Source organism: Nerophis lumbriciformis, linkage group LG27 (assembly GCF_033978685.3).
Source record: "Nerophis lumbriciformis linkage group LG27, RoL_Nlum_v2.1, whole genome shotgun sequence".
Classification (NCBI taxonomy): domain Eukaryota; kingdom Metazoa; phylum Chordata; class Actinopteri; order Syngnathiformes; family Syngnathidae; genus Nerophis; species Nerophis lumbriciformis.
Window position 1 is genome coordinate 30,689,161 of NC_084574.2, and position 18,797 is coordinate 30,707,957.

General features: G+C 39.0%; 1 protein-coding gene across 3 annotated transcripts in view; it reads right to left on the bottom strand.

Moving 5' to 3' along the window:
* Positions 1-1,195: 1,195 nt before the first annotated feature.
* Positions 1,196-18,797, bottom strand: part of tsc2 (TSC complex subunit 2) — a 39,829-nt gene continuing 22,227 nt past the window's right edge. For 2 of the 3 annotated variants that reach the window (XM_061988154.2, XM_061988153.2), the window contains 14 exons: positions 17,212-17,370; positions 17,010-17,122; positions 16,673-16,915; positions 15,610-15,849; positions 11,648-11,787; positions 10,986-11,566; positions 9,244-9,322; positions 6,398-6,484; positions 6,069-6,255; positions 4,752-4,891; positions 4,597-4,675; positions 4,441-4,532; positions 1,533-1,631; positions 1,196-1,465 (listed from right to left, as the gene is read on the bottom strand). In XM_061988154.2, the coding sequence (XP_061844138.1) occupies positions 1,295-1,465; positions 1,533-1,631; positions 4,441-4,532; positions 4,597-4,675; positions 4,752-4,891; positions 6,069-6,255; positions 6,398-6,484; positions 9,244-9,322; positions 10,986-11,566; positions 11,648-11,787; positions 15,610-15,849; positions 16,673-16,915; positions 17,010-17,122; positions 17,212-17,370 (2,410 nt within the window). In that variant the 3' untranslated portion in view covers positions 1,196-1,294. Of the gene's footprint in view, positions 1,466-1,532; positions 1,632-4,440; positions 4,533-4,596; positions 4,676-4,751; positions 4,892-6,068; positions 6,256-6,397; positions 6,485-9,243; positions 9,323-10,985; positions 11,567-11,647; positions 11,788-15,609; positions 15,850-16,672; positions 16,916-17,009; positions 17,126-17,211; positions 17,371-18,797 lie in introns of all 3 variants that reach the window. The other variant, XM_061988152.2, reaches the window with a different exon arrangement.

Consider the following 18,797-nt stretch of genomic DNA (forward strand, 5'->3'; position numbering starts at 1 on the left):
ATTGTAAATAATGTAGTTTTTATTAAGTTTTGTGTTTCTTGTAGAATCTATATAAAGTAATATTACATTAGCCTATTGTTAAAATAATGGAAAAAGCATCATTAAATATATTTTTTGTATTGTATTGTTACATTAATAGCTGTTGTATTATTATAGGATGGCTTGTTAAACATCTCATAGGATTTTCAGAGGGAGGAAAAACCAAGACATTTAATATAAAATGTAAAATGAATAAATACATAAAAAGAAAAAGAATAAAAATGGTTAAAAGCCATCGTCCCGGGGAGCATTTCATTTCGTCCTGTGCATTTTTTTTTACCGACGACGGTACGATGGGACTACATTAATCTCAAGCCCTGGAAGTTACATTTTATTGTTTGCATTATTTGTTTCAGCATTGCACTTTGAAGATGGTCCCTCAGCTCTTTGACAGCTTTGGCTCTTTTTCAGATCAGCGGACGGACTCTAAGTCTTTCTTATTTACAGTATATATAAACCTTTCTCATTTCTATTCAAACTTCCATATATATTTAATTTCCTTAACGGCTTACCATAATAAATATATATATATATATATATATATATATATATATATATATATATATATTATATATAAGCCAAATCATCCCGATCCAGATATTACTTTAATTCAAGTAATTAAGTAATATTTCAGGGCTTGAATTTACAACCAGTTTAGTCACATATGTGCCCAAAATGTAATCTGTGCAACTTCAAAATATTTGGGAACAAACAATTATTGTATTGTGAGCGAAAGTCGTGGCATTATCCTCTATGTTGTGAATGAATAACATAGATGCTAATGCCATGACTTTCATTGTGTTTCAGTGTATCTTGAAGGATCATGCAAGTCATTGTTTCTTGTTGATGCTGTAAACAAAATGTCACTGTGCAAACCCATGTGTGTTGTTGTACTGAACACAGATTGAAAATAAACCGACTGAAATAATAATAATAACAATGAATAATTTCTAAGTCTTTGTTAGCCGTTTGTGAAGTTTTGTGCTCGTGCGCTACGTTTGCTCGCATCCTGTGCATCTCCTGGGGGCTAAGCCTCTCCTGTCCTTAAAAGCTAGTGACGCCCCTGACCATTAGCAAAAAAAAGTCCATAAATTAGCCGCAGGGTTCTACGTAGCGTCAGAAAACGCGGTAATCAGAATTGACTTGTTCACTGCTGAAACGCTGAGGACAAAAAGCCTTTATTATAATTGCGAGGCTCACAAGGTGCACTATCAGTTTCAGTCCAAATGAAGAGTGTCCCGCACACAGAGTTGAATCACACAAAATCAGTGAAGTCGTCCACGGTTGAGACCAACCTTTTGCGTTGGCCCGAGCTCTCCGCGTTCAAAGCTGTGCTGCTGCTCTGCTGAAAAGATTTGTTCTGCTGAGCGTGTCCCTGCGTGAGCGAGATGCCGGGAGTGGAGCGAGATTGAATGTCTTCGTGAGCCTGCGAGCAGCGACAGTGGGAGCTGAGCAAAGGGACTATAGAAAGTTCAAGTTTAAAAAGTTCCTACCCGGGTCCGGATCCTCTTGATGTGCCGTAACCGTGCCAGCCACTTGGAGGCGTAAGCGTCGGAGGGGTTGGCTCTGTACTGGTGCACTAAGGACGCCATCTGGAAAGAAGGTGGTAGGTGGTAGATAGCATGAACCATTACCATGAATAGATTAATGTGGACCCCAACTTAAACAAGTTGAAAAACTTATTCGGGTGTTACCATTTAGTTGTCAATTGTACGGAATATGTACTGTACTGTGCAATCTACTAATAAAAGTCTCAATCAATCAACATTATGTTGTAGTGTGGGGGGGAAATGATTATTAAGTGACTAATCATCAACATGCCCTGCAGGTGTTTGCCTCTTCTACTTTCATGGACTGAATACAAATATAAATTGTTCCTGCTAAATGTTTATTGAGTGGTGAGTCAACATTTCTTTCATTACGTTTCTTTAATAGTTTTAGTTCTGTTTAATAGCATCCATGTCCATTCAATAATTGCTGAATTTGCATATGCTTAGAACACTGTCATTGTGACAATTGTACGGCCGCATTTCTAAAACAATCATACTAATTATGTTTATATTGTAGTTGAACATTTTCCCCAAAAATATCATGTCTAAAAAAACAGTTGTGTTTTTTTTCATACTTTTGATTAATTTATTGTGTTTTGTTGACTTGTTCAATTAATGCAGAAAATAGCAGGTTAGAATTGGCTTGGCTGCAATAGGAGATAATGAACACTTTTCTTACCCCCTAGAGCAAATCTGGGCAAATTAAGGCCCGTAATCTTTTCAATCTGGCCCGCCTGACATTCCCAAATCATTTTTAGATCTTTAAGATGGAAACTGTCGCTGCCATTATGATGTGCAGTGATGTTTTCAAAGTCTTGATCTATACAAAGTATTTCAATGGTTGGAATCTGCGCTTTTGCATGATATACTAGTTACTATGTTAATCTAATTACGGTAGTTATTATGGTAATCTAATTAGTTACTATGGCAATCTAAGTCACAGCAGCTCAGATGAGGCACCAAGCAGTGTGGGCGGGGAGTGTTTCCACAGAGTGTTTCCAGAGTGGCCAGCCTGAAATGCGGGTGTCAGGGACAGACGCGGAAGGAGATTTTTACAACAAAGTTCTAAAGTTTAGTGATCTATCAGATATATCAGATTGTAGGTGGGTTTATTTTTACCCTTCGCATTCATATTTCACTGTTTTTGTTGCGTTTTGCTTGATTGTAAAATATGTCGATGGAGAGGGTGTGTGACGTTCATATGTTGTCAATATTCAGTGTTTTATTGTTCATAATTAATATTGTAAATCCCATTTTCTTTATTTCATGTACATTCTGGGTGTCTCATTCATTATTTAGCATTCAATCAGACATTATTGTGAGGTTTTGTATTAGTTTTCCTAAAAATAGATATACCGGCCCCCAGACAATTTTTTTTTCCTCTAAATTTGGCCCCGGAGTGAAAATAATTGCCCAGGCCTGCCCTAGAATCTATCAACCTTTTGTTTTACCTTTTTAGATAAACTTTGGATATTAACCGGACTATAAACACTTGACTATTGAACATATTACTGAAGCTAAACTGAACTGAAATAACTATATTAAACTGAATTGTAGTTGTCAATGTAATCTTTTTGTTTACAGTTCATGCGTATAGGGATGGGTACTGTTCACATTTGAACCGATACGAAACCAATCCCCAGTACCCGGAATTGGTACCGGTGCTCAAACCATTTTGGGTACTTCTTTGTGTGTTCATAAATTAATTGTTTTTGATAATAAAATTTTAATCTTTTATTGCATCATTTAAAAATGAGCTGATTTTGATAACTGCTGCCCAGTTGTTTTATTATCACATTTCTGAGTCTCATTTGCAAGTATGACATTAGGTTGCAATTAAGGTTGAAAGTCCAAGACGTTTGATATGAGTAGTCAATGGTTTACGGTGTGTTGGTGAGTCAGTTCAATATTTGCTGAATCAACTCTTTTGTTGCGCCCTAAAAAGTGTTAGAATTTTAAGTATTACACAACAGCTGTTTGATCATAAAGTGCATCTTAGTTGTCGTTTTAACACATTTGGAGGTGTTGAAATCGCAATGTCAAATGGCTAATGCTAAACTATAGCATGTCTATAGCAAACCCAATGTGTATTAGCATGAAGCAAGTGCATTTTTGGAAAAGTGGAGCCTTGCTTAAGTCACGTTGGAGCATTTACCGGTAGTCAATTTCTTTCTTGGCATTGAAAATTGCAACATTACCTCGAGTTAGTTTGGCTGAGTCCGCTCTCAGTGCTGCTGGAGTGAACGCCAAATGCCAAAGTGCAAAGAGTCGACAACTGGGCGTTACGTCACACGCAACCCAGGTACCATTACATGGCACTTTTGGTAGAACCATCAGGATTTGGCCGGTGCCATGACAAGTACTGAATTCAGTACCCATCCCTACTGGCATGATTACTTACAACACAAATCGTTACTTAGCTTGGAAAGTATTAAAAATAAATACATTAAGTCTTAATATCTAATCATAAACATACTTGAACTGCATTTTTGAGTCTTTTATACACAAACTCAGGCTCCCTTAGCCAACTCCGCCAAGAGTAATACAGTAAACGATCAATGTTTATTGCTTCTGACTGTGGTAAATTCATTTCCGCGAAATTACAAATAGAATATTTTCATAGTTAGAGCATAAAAAACCTGCTTAGGACTTTCTAAATGCGGTTACTAACATTCAGAAGGCCCTCTAAACATGAAATAACATCCAGATAGTCACAAGTTGCAAACGTCAAAGTGCGATGTAGGCTGCAGTCAGCCTATGTGCGTTACACAGGTAATATTAAAGAATATGAGCCACAAAAAGGCTGCCAGTGGTGCTCAGTGTTTATCTCACCAGTGCGATCAAGACTTACGTTGGCATGAAGAGCCATCTGTCGGACCAAAAGTGGGAGGTTGCGGTCGGAAACAATTTTTGCCACGGTCGTATCAACCAAACCTTCCAAGTCTGCAAGGGAAGGACAGGAAGTGAAACACCATCCAAACGCAGGCTGAAAAAGTGCTGAGCTCACCTTTACGACACTGCAGGGTGACCAGATTACACTCGTAATCCAGAGGTTTGATAATTACCTCCACAAATTTATACTGGCCCTAAACACAAAAAGGGTTTATTGATCCATTCGTGTTCATGTGACTTATGAATGTGTTTTATTGTGTGTGTGTATACCTTAATGGTGCCCAGTTTGTAGTCCTCTCCAGAATCATTGTACACCACCATGACAAAATCATTGCCGATGTGACGCTTCTTATCGCAGCAGCCTTTGTCGCTCTCTCTGTTAGGCATCAGTGTGGCGATGTGGAAGATGGCTGAAAACACACTCGACCTTAGTGAGCTCCAACAAGGTTATGCTGTTAGTTTTTCTGAACATTCATACAGTTACAATATGGTACGTCACATATTTTCAGTTTCTCATTACAGTATGTCCGAAAAGGAGAAGGAAGAAGCGGATCTTATTCACTCCTACCCCTTTTACGTTTCATAGCAATTTCTATACACATTTTTTCACTTCCTGTAACACAAACAAATTAAATAGTCATTTAATGTAATGAATAAGATTATGATTTTTCTTATTTGTATTCTGTAAACACTTGGAGTTTGAACAGTTTCTTGAAGTGGATTATATTAGTGCATTGTCTGCACTTTTTGTTTAATCCATTCCATAATTTAATTCCCCATACTGATATAGTAAAGGTTTCAGGTGTTGTACGTGGATACAAATGTTTTACATTAGATTTCTCCCTTAGGTTATACATCTCTTTTGTTAAGAATTGGGTAACAGGTTCTAGTTTGCTTTGTGCATAATATTAGCTGTTTGCAAATGCACCAAATCATAGAATTTCAATATTTAGATTCAATATATCCAACTGACCTCTTTTGTAACACAGTTAGTGAATGAAATGTACTTTTGTAGTTATTTCCCCATATTTTTACACAATAACTCAGATATGGTAACACGAGCGAGCAGTAGAGAATATGAAGTGATTTTTACAAATATATATATATATATATATATATATATATATATATATATATATATATATATACGGTAGTATATATTTCGCTTTATTCTTTATTGAATGTTTTAGAAGAGACATTCAGTTCATTTTATCATCTACTATTACACCACAAAAATTGATTTATTGTACACATTGACAATAAAGAATCTTGAATAGCATACTTTGTTTTGCTGAGATTCAGGGATAGTCTGTTTTTATCAAACTGTTTAATTTGTTAATTTCTTCTGTTATTATTTGAAAACACAGTTGTGTCAACAGCGAATAGTAATATCTTACAGTCCTGTGTAACTTTACAAATGTCATTTCTGTAGAGATTGAACAATTTTGGTCCCAGCATTGATCCCTGGGGCACGCCGCAAGATACGTTTAGAGCTTTAGACGTGTGTTGGCCAGCTCTGCACGTATTGCATTTGCCACGTATTGATAAGGAGACAGACATTCACTAAAAAAAGTCTTCCTGCCACACCTTGCATGATGTCGTCATGCCAGCAGTAGGTGAACTCGCCGTCGTCGCCGTATTGATCCAGCCCCCCCAGGAAGATCTGGTCGGGGTCGCAGTCCTTCAAGTGGATTAATTTACCGAGGCCGGTGAGGAAGGAAGCGTAACGGTTTGAACCGTACTCGTTGGACAAGATGGACACCTCATTGTTGACCTTGGGAAAATACGAGAATTTTCGGACTTCATTCATTTTCGACCACTTCTCCTGTGCGTGGTCAAGAGTGAGCTGGAGCCTATCCCAGCTGACTGGACGCAGGACACATAAAACCAACAAGCACAAACAAATGTGTCCTCACCTGACCTGCTCCGACAAAGATTACTCCAATTTTATGAGTGTCATAAGGAGGCATCTGGTCCAAAACCTTCACAGCACGATCAATCACCTACACACACACACACACACACACACTGGTTATCATTTGGAATGGGGACCAAGTTTTTGATCATCACTTGTGGGGACCACCCTTTCTACAGGTTGTGGAGGCATAAACGTTTTTTGGTAAAATGGCCACTGCCCAGTTAGCTCATACACGTCTTTAAATCTCTGGATTGATGAAGTAATGTGCTGATCATTCTTACTGGGGACCCTGGGGAAAAAGAGTTAATATGGTTCATGGGGACCACATTTTAATAATTTTGCATAATTCACACAAATTTATACGTGACTACTGAGGACCATTTAAAAAAAAAAAAAGTTTTCACCACTTAAATGTTAAAGCAAATCCTGCATCTTCTGTGACATTACTGAAAACTGCTATTTAGCAGTAATGAAGTTGTCTGCAACTCCAACTACCATATATAGAAGGATGGAAAATTCTGGATGTGAATCATACTTTAAAGTAATAATGTTTTATAATGATGCTGTATGAAAATGTCATCCTAAGGAATCACTTAGGCATCTTCAGAATGGATCTGACTATCATTTAAAAATGTTTCCCTTTAGGGGACCTGTTTTTTTGTCCCCATGTCCCCTAAAGGTGACTGTGTAAATAGAGCAATGTCCCCATTAAATTAGCATTGCCAGAACACACGCACACACAGACCACACTCCTCATTAGGCAACAGCGGTGTTTCACATACATTCTATCTCGCATTCTATTTATTATTATTTCAATTTTATTTTATCATAATAAACCCATAGACACATTATATGAGAAACTTTTCTGTGCACAATTTACTGCAGGTGTGATTCATGAAAAGTACGTACAGAAGTGCGTACCTTGGTTGTATGAATCAGACTTTTTTTTTTTTTTTTGCATATGTACTTCCTGAGTTTTGTGCTTACATAATGTACTATGCACTTTGATAAATGATGCCACTGGTCTACCAGAGAATACGAAGATGTAGCAATAGAGATCGTGTTGCCAACTTAGTGACTTTGTCGCTATATTTAGCAAGTAATCAGAACCATGTAGAAAATTTTTTCCAAAAAAAGTGACTTATCTCAGGGTTTTCTCTAAATTGCCAAAATACCAGTGGCACTGGGGGTGTGGTGCGTGGTCACCAATTTGTTTTGGGCACAGATTGGTTCAATTTAAGATACTCAACCGCCTGCATTTTGTGCAGTCAGACTAGCCCAGATATACCCCGGCTTAGATCCAAACTGCATCAGATGCCATCAAAATTACACACATTCTGGTCAGACATTTTCAATAAATTTTCTTACATTTGTATAAAAAGAATCAGTTATCCAGTTATCGTAATATTTGGGGTTACCCCTAGCAACAGCAGGCTATCAAAACACTACTCAGACTTTATAGCGTTCTCAACCTTAGTACCTCGTCGACTTTTTGGCCATTCACTCTAGGTTTGTGAGGTGATGGCTTTTCTTAAACTAGAAAAAAATCAGATGCACAGTTCAGGGCTGTGTTGAAAAGTAAAAAAAAAAATGGTGGGACTATTTAGAATATTTTACAAGTGAATTTGATACAACCACCTTAGATCAGTAGGTGCCAACATCTCTACCCACCCCAGCCTCTCTTTCGCTTCCCTTATTTCCCTTCTTGTTTTTCATTTTGTATTCATTTATTTGTGTATGTATTTTGTACATGGGTTGAAAATTTAAAATGTAACAAATTAAAAAAAAAAAAAAAAAAAACTGATAATGGAGCATATGTGTATGTGAATTATATACGGCGCATACTGGAGATATGATCCATGTATGGCATCCATGCAATTGTGCGTACTGTCAGTTTGAACTGTCTTGTTTTGTCTTTTCTCACTAGTTTTCTGAAAAGTCAAAAACAATTTGAAATTAAATAATATTTTTTTATATTTGATCGTTTTTCTCTATTTTCAGTTGTTGCTGCTTATTGTACACTGCACTTTGTTAAGAATTATTCAAGTGTCTAGGGACTTTTAATGACTTTTTTATTAAAACGACTAGCAACTAATCAAGCTTCGGTTTTTTGCTTTATTATAGAATGTACTCGTGTTTAGAGACTTTACTTTTGTCCCTTGATGTCTCTGACTAAAAGCAATCTGCAGCGATCATGACACCACACTTGTTTCACTCTGCTGCTCCAGTTGGACTTTCTCTCTTTAAAATCATGTGCGTCTTGTTTACTTCATCACAACATCCGGTTTTTGGTGATCAAAGTCTTTTTTGGGGGCATCACTAGTCAATACTGCGCAAATAATAGGCTGTATTTATCTATTCGTACTGTAATGTGGTAATGTTTTATGTTCGTGTGGTTTTGATTTGATTTTCATTTTCCCCATGATCCCAAACACACCATCCGTGCCTAAAAGCGGATTGGCGGATAATAAGAAAGTGTATTGTGTCCAGGGAAGCACAGAAAAAGAGTGTGCACGGGGAGTAAAACCTGTTGGAATTGGGCTGGTTGTCATAAGATTGGACAATAAAAGGTAAAAATAGAGTCAGACTTTGTGTAACTTATTCTGGAGGCTATAATACATTATATTACTTCAATTTGGTTTCACATTAGAAAAAAGGGGAAACCCTGATTCTAGTGAACAGTCTATTGGTGACTCGGACATGAAAGCATTTTAAATAGCTCTTCTCAACGAGAAAAGTGACATTTGAAAAAAATAAAAAAACGACAGAAACGACAGAAGAAAGTTCATTTGTAGTTTTAAACACATTTTATCATATTTGTGGGCTGGTCATTGGGACACTAACCTGTGTTTTGGGCAGCAGCAGAGGCTTGTTGGCTTCATTGCCAAAAAATGGAGAGTGATAGAGCTGGAGGAATACAAAGCTAGAATGGAGGAGGAGACAAGGTTTTAGTCACATTCATGAATTTATTAGAATATAATTATAAGTAAAGATAGCATATAATTTTAAGAGTGGAATGTACTAATTACATCTGGATCTAATGCTAAAATGTCATCTTGAGCATGGATATAGTCGGCTTTTTCTTTGGATTTTTGTGTCGGTCTCAACAAGTGAAAATGGACATTTTACTTGACTCATGCAGAGCCAAACAAGTAGTAAAAGTAATACAAGAAGTGCATCATTGTATAAGCTTAATGTTAGTTTTTGATTATTTCATTCTACATGTGTCATTTTTCATTTGTATGTGATCAACAGCTCTGTAGATTCAACTAGGGCTGCAACAATTGATCGAATAAATCTATTAGGAAAAAAGCTTTGGTTTATATTCTGTTGCTTTGATTAACTGTTCGAGTGTAATTATTATTTTTTTTTTAAACTGTTAAATCCGGATCGCATGGAGTGCCTGAAACTTTTAATATATGCACAAAATACTTTCACATATCTGCTGCAATAGCGTGCACACAAGAGCGGTTGTGTGTGGGTTATCTGTGTGGCGGAAAACAGCAGAAAGGTTTTTTCTTTAAACTTCTATTAATGCACACATGATAAACGTGCAATTTCAACATTGTTGACGTGCATTTATTGGGAAAAAAAAAAGAAAGAATAAATGTTATGGCAAGCAGAAAAAATTGTTCATTTAATCTACAGTGGAACCTTGATTTACAAACTTCTCTAATTGCGAACTTTTCAATTTACGAACTTTTAAATCTAGCCAAATGTGCCTCCGTGTACAAACGCTTCATTAATACATTAATTTTGTGTCCCGCTTGGAGGCACAAAGCAGGGCGCAGCATTTTCAACAGGCCAGCGTGGATAGGAGGACGGAATCGCTGTGGAGTTAAAAAAAATAGACTATTTGCGAGAAGTACATTATTGACGCTCACAAGTACGAATAATTGACAAAGCAGGCTTCATACCACAGTAAGTTTCAATTGTGATAAAACCGGACTTTTCTGGAAAAAAGATGTCAAAGCAGACTTATTTCACAGCAGAGGAGAAGCGTTACCTCTCGCTCAGGGGCGCCTCTTCCAAGCGCGCACACCCACATGGCCACTCCCCCCTGCCCCTCTGTTCTCCCCTTTCTCGTCAGTTCTTCCTTTGCCAATATTATTGTAAGTGGATTTCACCTTTTTAAATGTATATCATTGCAGCAGTATGGTTCTTAAAGTTATGATATTTCGTGATTTCTGATCATTTGTGAGGGCATCAAAGGAACTACTGTGTGTGCGTGTGCTGGCAGACCAGCGCATACACAGGACAGTCGCTTGTTGTTGCTGTTGTTTTTGCTTGTTATTAAAGAGATAGTTGGTCACCCCCTTGTTATGTTTGTTTCTTGATATACAGTAATGTATTGTGTTCAAAGTATACAAACCCTCACTAAAATATGGACTTTTGTCGATGCTGGAAACCATTATTCATACTTACATTACATTGTTTCTTATGGAAATATTTGCTTCACTATACTCACTTTTCGATTTACGAACCCTGTTCAAGACCCCAAACCCAGGTTCCACCCTATTTTACTAAAATAAATCGATAGCTGCAGCCCTATGTTCAAAACAGGAGCATTAATCCCACTTCTGTACCTTGGACTGAGCCCAGATGTCTTCTCAGCGTTGCTGGGTCCAGGTCGACTGTGATACGAATCTCTGTCAGTCCTCCTCTCTCTCCTAGAAGACGGCGCTGATACAGAGATGGTGTGGCCCCGGGGTCTGTGGCCCCCACCGGGTGAGATAGGCCCTGGTTGTGCTCCAGCTGGTGGAAACTCCAACTTCATTCTTGCTCCACCGCTTTGAGGCGGCACCAGCGGAGTCGCTTCTACTACGTGACTCGACACGGGGAGTCCATGGAGGTCGCCTCCTATGTTCTCCCTCTCGGCAGGTGGCTGGACCTTGACCTCTGAAAGCACTCTGGACTGCCCGGCGTCTCCCAGCATCTTCTCTGACTCCATAGCAGCTTTAGAAAAGGCTTCTGGTAAGGTCTGAAGTTCTGGGGAGGAACTAGACTTGTTGAGTCCGTGACCCTGGGACTGGTTGGTGCCCTGGAAGAGCAGCTCTTGGCTGCCAGGGGAGGAGAGCCCCTGACTAGGCTGATCGATTGGAATGGCTCCCTCGCTCACTTCCTCCAAGGTGGACTTTTCATCATCCTGACTGGAGGTGGAAGATGACTAAGGGGTCAAAGCAGAAGAAAACTTGAATCCTTTATATCTTCAAGTACACCTTGCACTTTGACCTCTGTTCACACTCACCCTGCTGAGCGTTTTAGGAATTAAGGCCGAAATGAAGATGGGGTCGGTCGGCATGGGCTCAAACTCCTCACTCTCTAGCCAGTCGGACGGGGTTTGTGCACTTGTGACCCCTGCCCCTTCCTCCTTTACCACGACTGAGTCTACAGCAGAACACAAAGTCAGACATTTGTGAGTATATCGAACAAATTTACCAAGAAAATGTTAGTCATAACAACAAGCTGTCAGCTGAAGTAAATATGTCATCTAAACACAAACACATGCACGTAAACATTAGTCTAAAGCTATAAACATTGATCCCAATCACAAACAGATCAATGCGGGAATCATCTATCCATCACTGACATATTTTTTTTATAAAGGCAGTAGGCACGGGCAGTATGTATGATTTGGATTTCCGTACATATTTAAATTCCAATTCAGTTTCATTTGAATTGAGTTTTCAAACAGGAAATAGAATTGAAATTCCAATTGATAATTTTGGTGCAAAGTGTTCCCATTGCAGTTCACTTCATGCGGTCTCAGTGTATCACAGATTTTAAAGCACCTTTGAGCATACTGAGATATAAGAACCCATTGAAGTTTCATATTAAAATGACATCAGTTTTAATGTGAATGAAAGGTTTTAAGTGTGTGTTGAAGCTGTGTGGAGGGCTTGTAAAGACTTTAAAAGCATATGATATTCATATACAGTAAAACATAAAATGAAAAGCACCCTTACTTTGCGAAAATTCATCTTCAACTGGGGGTCTGGAACGTAACCCCTACAATAATAAATGCTTTACAAATACATGACTGTTTTACCCAACCATCCATTTTCTTCCGCTTATCCGAGGTCCGGTCGCGGGGGAAGCAGCCTAAGCAGAGAAGCCCAGACTTCCCTCTCCCCAGCCCCTTCGTCCAGCTCCTCCCGGGGGATCCCGAGGCATTCCCAGGCCAGCCGGGAGACATAGTCTTCCCAACGTGTCCTGGGTCTTCCCCGTGGCCTCCTGCCGGTCGGAAGTACCCTAAACACCTCTTTCGGGTGGCATTAAAATTACCATAAACCTCATCCACATGGTTTTCAGTTTCCTATATTCAGACAAGGTTTTAAGCGGTAGAGAATGGATGGAAGAATGTAGTGATGTGCGGAACTGCGGATCAATACTGAAATATCAATACCACCGATACCAAAACTTTATGCTCTAATATAAATTCCCAAATTAAAATATTGATACTTTTGATACTTAAGTTAGGGGTGTCCAAACTTTTTCCACCAAGGGCCGCATACTGAAAAGAAAGTATGTGCCATGTTGATATTTTTTATTTTTAAAAAAATTCTAAAAACAGACATGTGCTTAATTGTGGTGTTTGTAAGGTATGTTTTTAATTATTTGGCAATAAAAACATTATCATAATTGCAATGAGTTGAATTACACTTCCTGTAATTCCAATTCAATTGTTTTTTCAAATATTGAACTCCAGCCATTCTTTACTGCTGTTTTTAATGAATGATTGTTTCATAGTTCTTAGATATCTAAATATGCAAATGAAAGCTTTAATAAAGTGCACAGTCTCAGTGATACTGCCCAAACCTATGACCCTATAACTGTGCATGCATCTATTGGTTTGGTGGTTGTTGGTTATCTAAGGCCAAACTCAGTGCAACAGCAGCCCAGACCCCCCAAAACTCCAAAACCAAACTCTGCAGTCATTTCTGCAGTCATTTCAAGAGGAAAAGATCAAGATGATTATCTTTGACACCAACAAGATGGCCCCTATAAGCTGCAGCTCTATAAAAAAGTGCTCTTTATGCCAATAAAGTTCAAATTTGTCTGGGCTTTTCTGTTGGCACCCTCAGAGAAGGTAAAACAATTTAGACTTACGAGAGTTAAAAGACGATTAGCAAAGGACAATCAATCTTAGAGGAATACAAAAATAAACCACCATTGGACTGATTGGAGAGCAGCCCTTCCCCTGGTGATCAGAAATCATGTTGCCTCACTTGTACAAATATGGAACCACCCTTTGCATGACCGAGTTGTCTGTGATGAGCCAAACAAGCTCCTGCAAACTAATGTGGGGCGTTCAATACGTTAGGGAAATAAACTGGCTTTATTTACAAGAACAAAACAGCTGCTAAAGGTCAGTTTGGGATTCAACAGCTTCCTTTGAAAACCATTGCGGCACTAATGCTGTGATTTAATATTTTGGTTAAGATGTTGGTAAATGTTGAGCTAGTTATATGTAATTTATGTAATGGGTGAGATCTCTTGTGTTTTCTGCAAGTCTAAAGGAAGAAAATATGCACATTTTAACATAATTCCTCCTTAAAATGATTTGTAGGGGAAAAAAACAGCTTTACTTGCTGTTACTGACAACCGTAATGCACAAGTGAGAAGAAAATGACTAGACCAGGAATGATCTAGAAGGAGCTGGGTTGGGTTTTCACACATGGGGGACAATACCTGCCCAGGAAATGCTCCTGTGCAACCTGCCAGGGGCCGGAGGGCCTATGAAGGCACTGCCCTGACCCAGAAACCAGAGAGCGTCGCCCACTGCAGGCAGGTGTAGGTAAGCCAATCACAAACCGGCACGATGGTGACGAGGGACAAACATGACAAGCAAAGCCATCAGAACAAGAGAAGGGAAAAAAGGCATCACAACAAGAGGGGAAATGCTGACAAATAAAAAAAAGATGGCAAATAAAAAGGGTTCCATTAAAAAAACAGCATCACTGACAAGCAGGTGCTTGGAAAAATACTTGCATCTTTATTAGTCTCTTCGACAATTTCATTGTAATGGACTTTTTTTTTTTTTTTTTAAAGTTTTGTAACTTATCATTTGAATAATGCCATTTTAATAACTCTTTCTGCCCTTGTGCAATAAACATGGACAAAGAAAGTAGATTATTTTAATTGTAACCAAGTAGGGATGTCCCCATCAACATTTTGTCCTCCAATCCCGTTCCAATTTTTGGCCTCAGATCCGAATCGATTTCGAGTCCCGATCCAATACTTTGATTAAGTAACATATATTTGTAGCAAGTAAATAAAGTAAAGTATACCACATATTTATAAAGCCTATCTTGTTAAATTTAGAATGTGCTAGTATTGTTGTAAACTAGATTATGTATTAAATTGGGGGTATTGACTGCTACATTTAAACATTTTAAGGAAATCCCATTTAAATCATTTGGGTTTTGACCTCAAATCCTTCATGTGTCCATAACTCATTTGCAAACGTTGACGCAAACAACCCAAAAAAAATTATTTTCAATAATAAGAACAACAACGAGATTGATCTAATCATTGTATTATCGTTTATATAGGGGTACTGCAATAGGCTATATCTGTATCGAGCACTTCTACTTTACATCGAAGCTTTAGCAGTTCAACTTCTTCGGGCAAAATGGAACACCTCAGAAATTACTCACTTTGACCTTTGTTTTGCTCAAAAGAAGATAAACATAATGACCCCACCCTGTTTCTTATCTGTGAATACCGCCACATATTTTTCTCTCTAGTTTTAATTGTGATAGGATGTACCTGGTATGGATGGAGTGAGAGTGCACAACAGTGTGTGTGTGTGTGTGTGTGTGTGTGTGTGTGTGTGTGTGTGTGTGTGTGTGTGTGTGTGTGTCCAACACACACGCAAAGTTAACTTTTGGGGCAGCCACATGGCCAAAAGCATGTGTGAAGAGCAACCATTTTCAGAAAATGTGCCAGCTGGATCTTCGCTGCAGCGCTGGTAGGAAAGAGAGTCGCAACATAATACTTGGTTTATTTTCCTCAATGGTGGTGAGGATTAGCATCTTAGAAGCGTCTTTGCACTGTGGCTAGACAACTTTCACCACACTGTTGTTAGGAATGGATGATACTTTTTTCTATCGCAAACTAAATTACTAAATGTTTATGTAATGGAGTCGTCTATCAATGACAATAACAAAAGGCAGAGTTTCTCTTCTTAAAATATCTCACACTCACCTGTGTTGGAGCGCTGAATCACATGTGCCTTCCCTCCAGCACTGCTGTGTGCTTGGCTAAAAGGCTCAGCTGGTGCAGGAGCCGCCGTGCTGGCTGGAGCGCTGGCCGTCTGGGCGGGAGGTTCCTTTACTCCCTCCATTGCCATGAGGACAGTGGAGAGCTCCTGCAGGGGCATATTACCGAGCTCGGAGGAGAAGGGACTGGGCGGGTTTTCCAGACACATCAACCAGCTCGTGTTACCTGGTATCGAGGATAAAAGAAGAGATCCGCTAAACGCAATGGCTGTGACTAGGGATAACCATTCACCTTAATTTCCTAATTTGCAATTGATTCATGGCTTAAATATTTTTAAAATTGATCTCTATATTCATTTTAATGATGCTAATGTATCATGATCATAATATTGTGCTTTAGTCTACATGGATGTAGCTCAACTTCACATATTTAATGTAAACGTTGCTAAAATAGCATGAATACCACCTGTGCTAGTTGCAGCCAAATAGTGCACCTTGTTTGCCTCAACGGTTACAAGATGAACAATCAACTTCACACTGACAAATAAAAGAATCATCTCTTGAGTTTGACCGCACAGTTATAGATCTAAATTTAACACGGGCCAGAAATTCACATAGTCCTTCAACAAAATACCCACCTGTTGTTTTCATTTAAATTGATAGTGAATGAATCAAATGCTTTTTTTCAGGCATTAGTGTGGTCAGGAAATCTATGAAAACATGAATTTTAAGCTTGATTCGTAATAAGTGATCGAGCTTTAAGTAATTGTTCGATTCCAACTTTAACCATCCCAGTCGTTTTGTTCTTGGGCAAGACACTTTACCACCTTTCTCCCAGTGCCACCCACACTGATTTAAATGTAGCATAAAAATGTAGATAATGGGTTTCACAATGTAAAGCGCTTTGAGTATCTAGAGAAAAAGGGCTATAATTCAGTTCACTTCACTATAATATTTCAAGTCAAAGAGTTGGTTAAAATTTTGAATTAATGCACTTATAAGGGGTTAGACATTTTTTTAAAAAGACATTTTAATTTGCACTTTCATACCAGATGGTCTTCGAATGAAGATCTCAGCCCAACCCTGCGTGAGCATGGGGACAAACTCGGCCAGGCTGGGGTTGTCTTTGAGCGGTTGTGGGGCTGCCGGAGTGGCAGAGGTGGAGGAGGAAGGACTGAGGCTATCCAGGGTAGGAGCAGTGGATGGAGACAGTGATGCAGCTAACTCTCCCTCTGAGGGGGACACTAAAGGGCTAAGGCTTTGGGCCGGACCAGCACGAAGAGCGTGACCACCTGGAAAAAGAGCCAATGCAGTATGCATATACTGTATGCAAAACAACACAATTCTCACCAAGCAAAACCTGTGTGAATGAGGGTCGAATACTACCTGACATGGAGCGGACCCGTATGCGTGTGGCTCTGCTTTGTTGCTGACTTGACTGGGATTCCAGTTTGGCGGGAGCCTCTTTAGTTATCCGGGTGTGCAATGATGGATCAGACCTGCTGGGCCACATAGCAGCACATTCAAATAATCAGAACTCAACACTAGTTGATGTTTTGTTAGGAACATTGAGCATAAAATGTCACACCTGGTCATTTCCCCTCCTCCCCCCAGTCGATCAGCCATGTCCAGGCCCAGCATTGCTTGAGTGCGGACCCCTGCGCTGGTGGTGATGGTCACCAGCTTATTGCCCACCAGCCAGGTCATACTGCGACCTCCTGCCAAGAGGAACTCTGCAATTGGAGATCTAAAAAGAAAGTCAAATGAGTAAAAATTATGTAAAATCAATCTATCCACAATTAAAGTTTATGTATACAGGGGAAGGCGTGGCTCGGTTGGTAGAGCGACCGTGCCAGCTACTTGAGGGTTCTTGGTTCGATCTCCAGCTTTTGCCATCCTAGTCACGTCCGTTGTGTCCTTGGGCAAGACAATTCACCCTTGCTCCTGATGGGTCATGGTTAGGGCCTTGCATGGCAGCTTCCGCCATCAGTGTGTGAATGTGAATGTGGAAATAGTGTCAAAGCGCTTTGAGTAACCTTGAAGGTAGAAAAGCTCTATAGAAGAATAACCCATTTACTTTTTAACTATTTATAGCGGCGAGCTTGAGTGACAATGTTGACATGATCGACTGATCAGCTGCTTCCTTGTTCCCTTGGTCGTGAAACTTTATTTTAGATCATAAATCATGCCTCTCACCTGGATAGTAGGAGAACTAAGACGTATTCTGACAAGTTGGTACACTATGACAGCCAATTTAGACCCGGAAATGAAGAGAACAATACAAATAAATGCTTGGTTCCACTCCACTTTTCTTTGTGAGGATTTTGAGTCATTCTTCATCTAAATGGGAATATATTAACATCCTGGCAGTCGGCACCCTAATGACAGCAGACCTTGATGTTTTATTAGGTTTGTTGGCTCTCAAAGTCTGTAGTGAGCATTGATGGTGTTAAAAAAAAAGCGAACGTTGTGATGCGTTTTTTACATTTTTTTTATTAATGTGCTGCCTTGCTTAAAATTATCAAAATACGTAAATATTAAATGTTTTTATAAATGTGCCCGCTACTACATTACATACAGTACAGGCCAAAAGTTTGGACACTACTTCACATTTAATGTGTTTTCTTTATTTTCATGACTATTTACATTGTAGATTGTCATTGAAGGCATCATAACTATGAATGAACACATGTGGAGTTATGTACTTAACAAAAAAAGGTGAAATAACTGAAAACATGTTTTATATTCTAGTTTCTTCAAAATAGCCACCCTTTGCTCTGATTACTGCTTTGCACACTCTTGGCATTCTCTCCATGAGCTTCAAGAGGTAGTCACCTGAAATGGTTTTCACTTCACAGGTGTCATAGTTTTGATGCCTTCAGTGACAATCTACAATGTAAATAGTCATGAAAATTAAGAAAACCCATTGAAATGAGGTGTGTGCAAACTTTTGGCCTGTACTGTATATACACTTATGTATATGAAACCTTAATGGAAGTGTTTGAATGTTTTTTAAGGGTCCATTGTAAGCAGACTTTTGATCCCATTTATTCAATATTTAGATACGTCTTTCATAATGATTGTAAACGATAGGCAACAAGTTCTCCTTTAGACACAAATGCTTTTAAGGGCTTCACAAACCACAACAACATCCTCAGCTCTGATCCCACATCA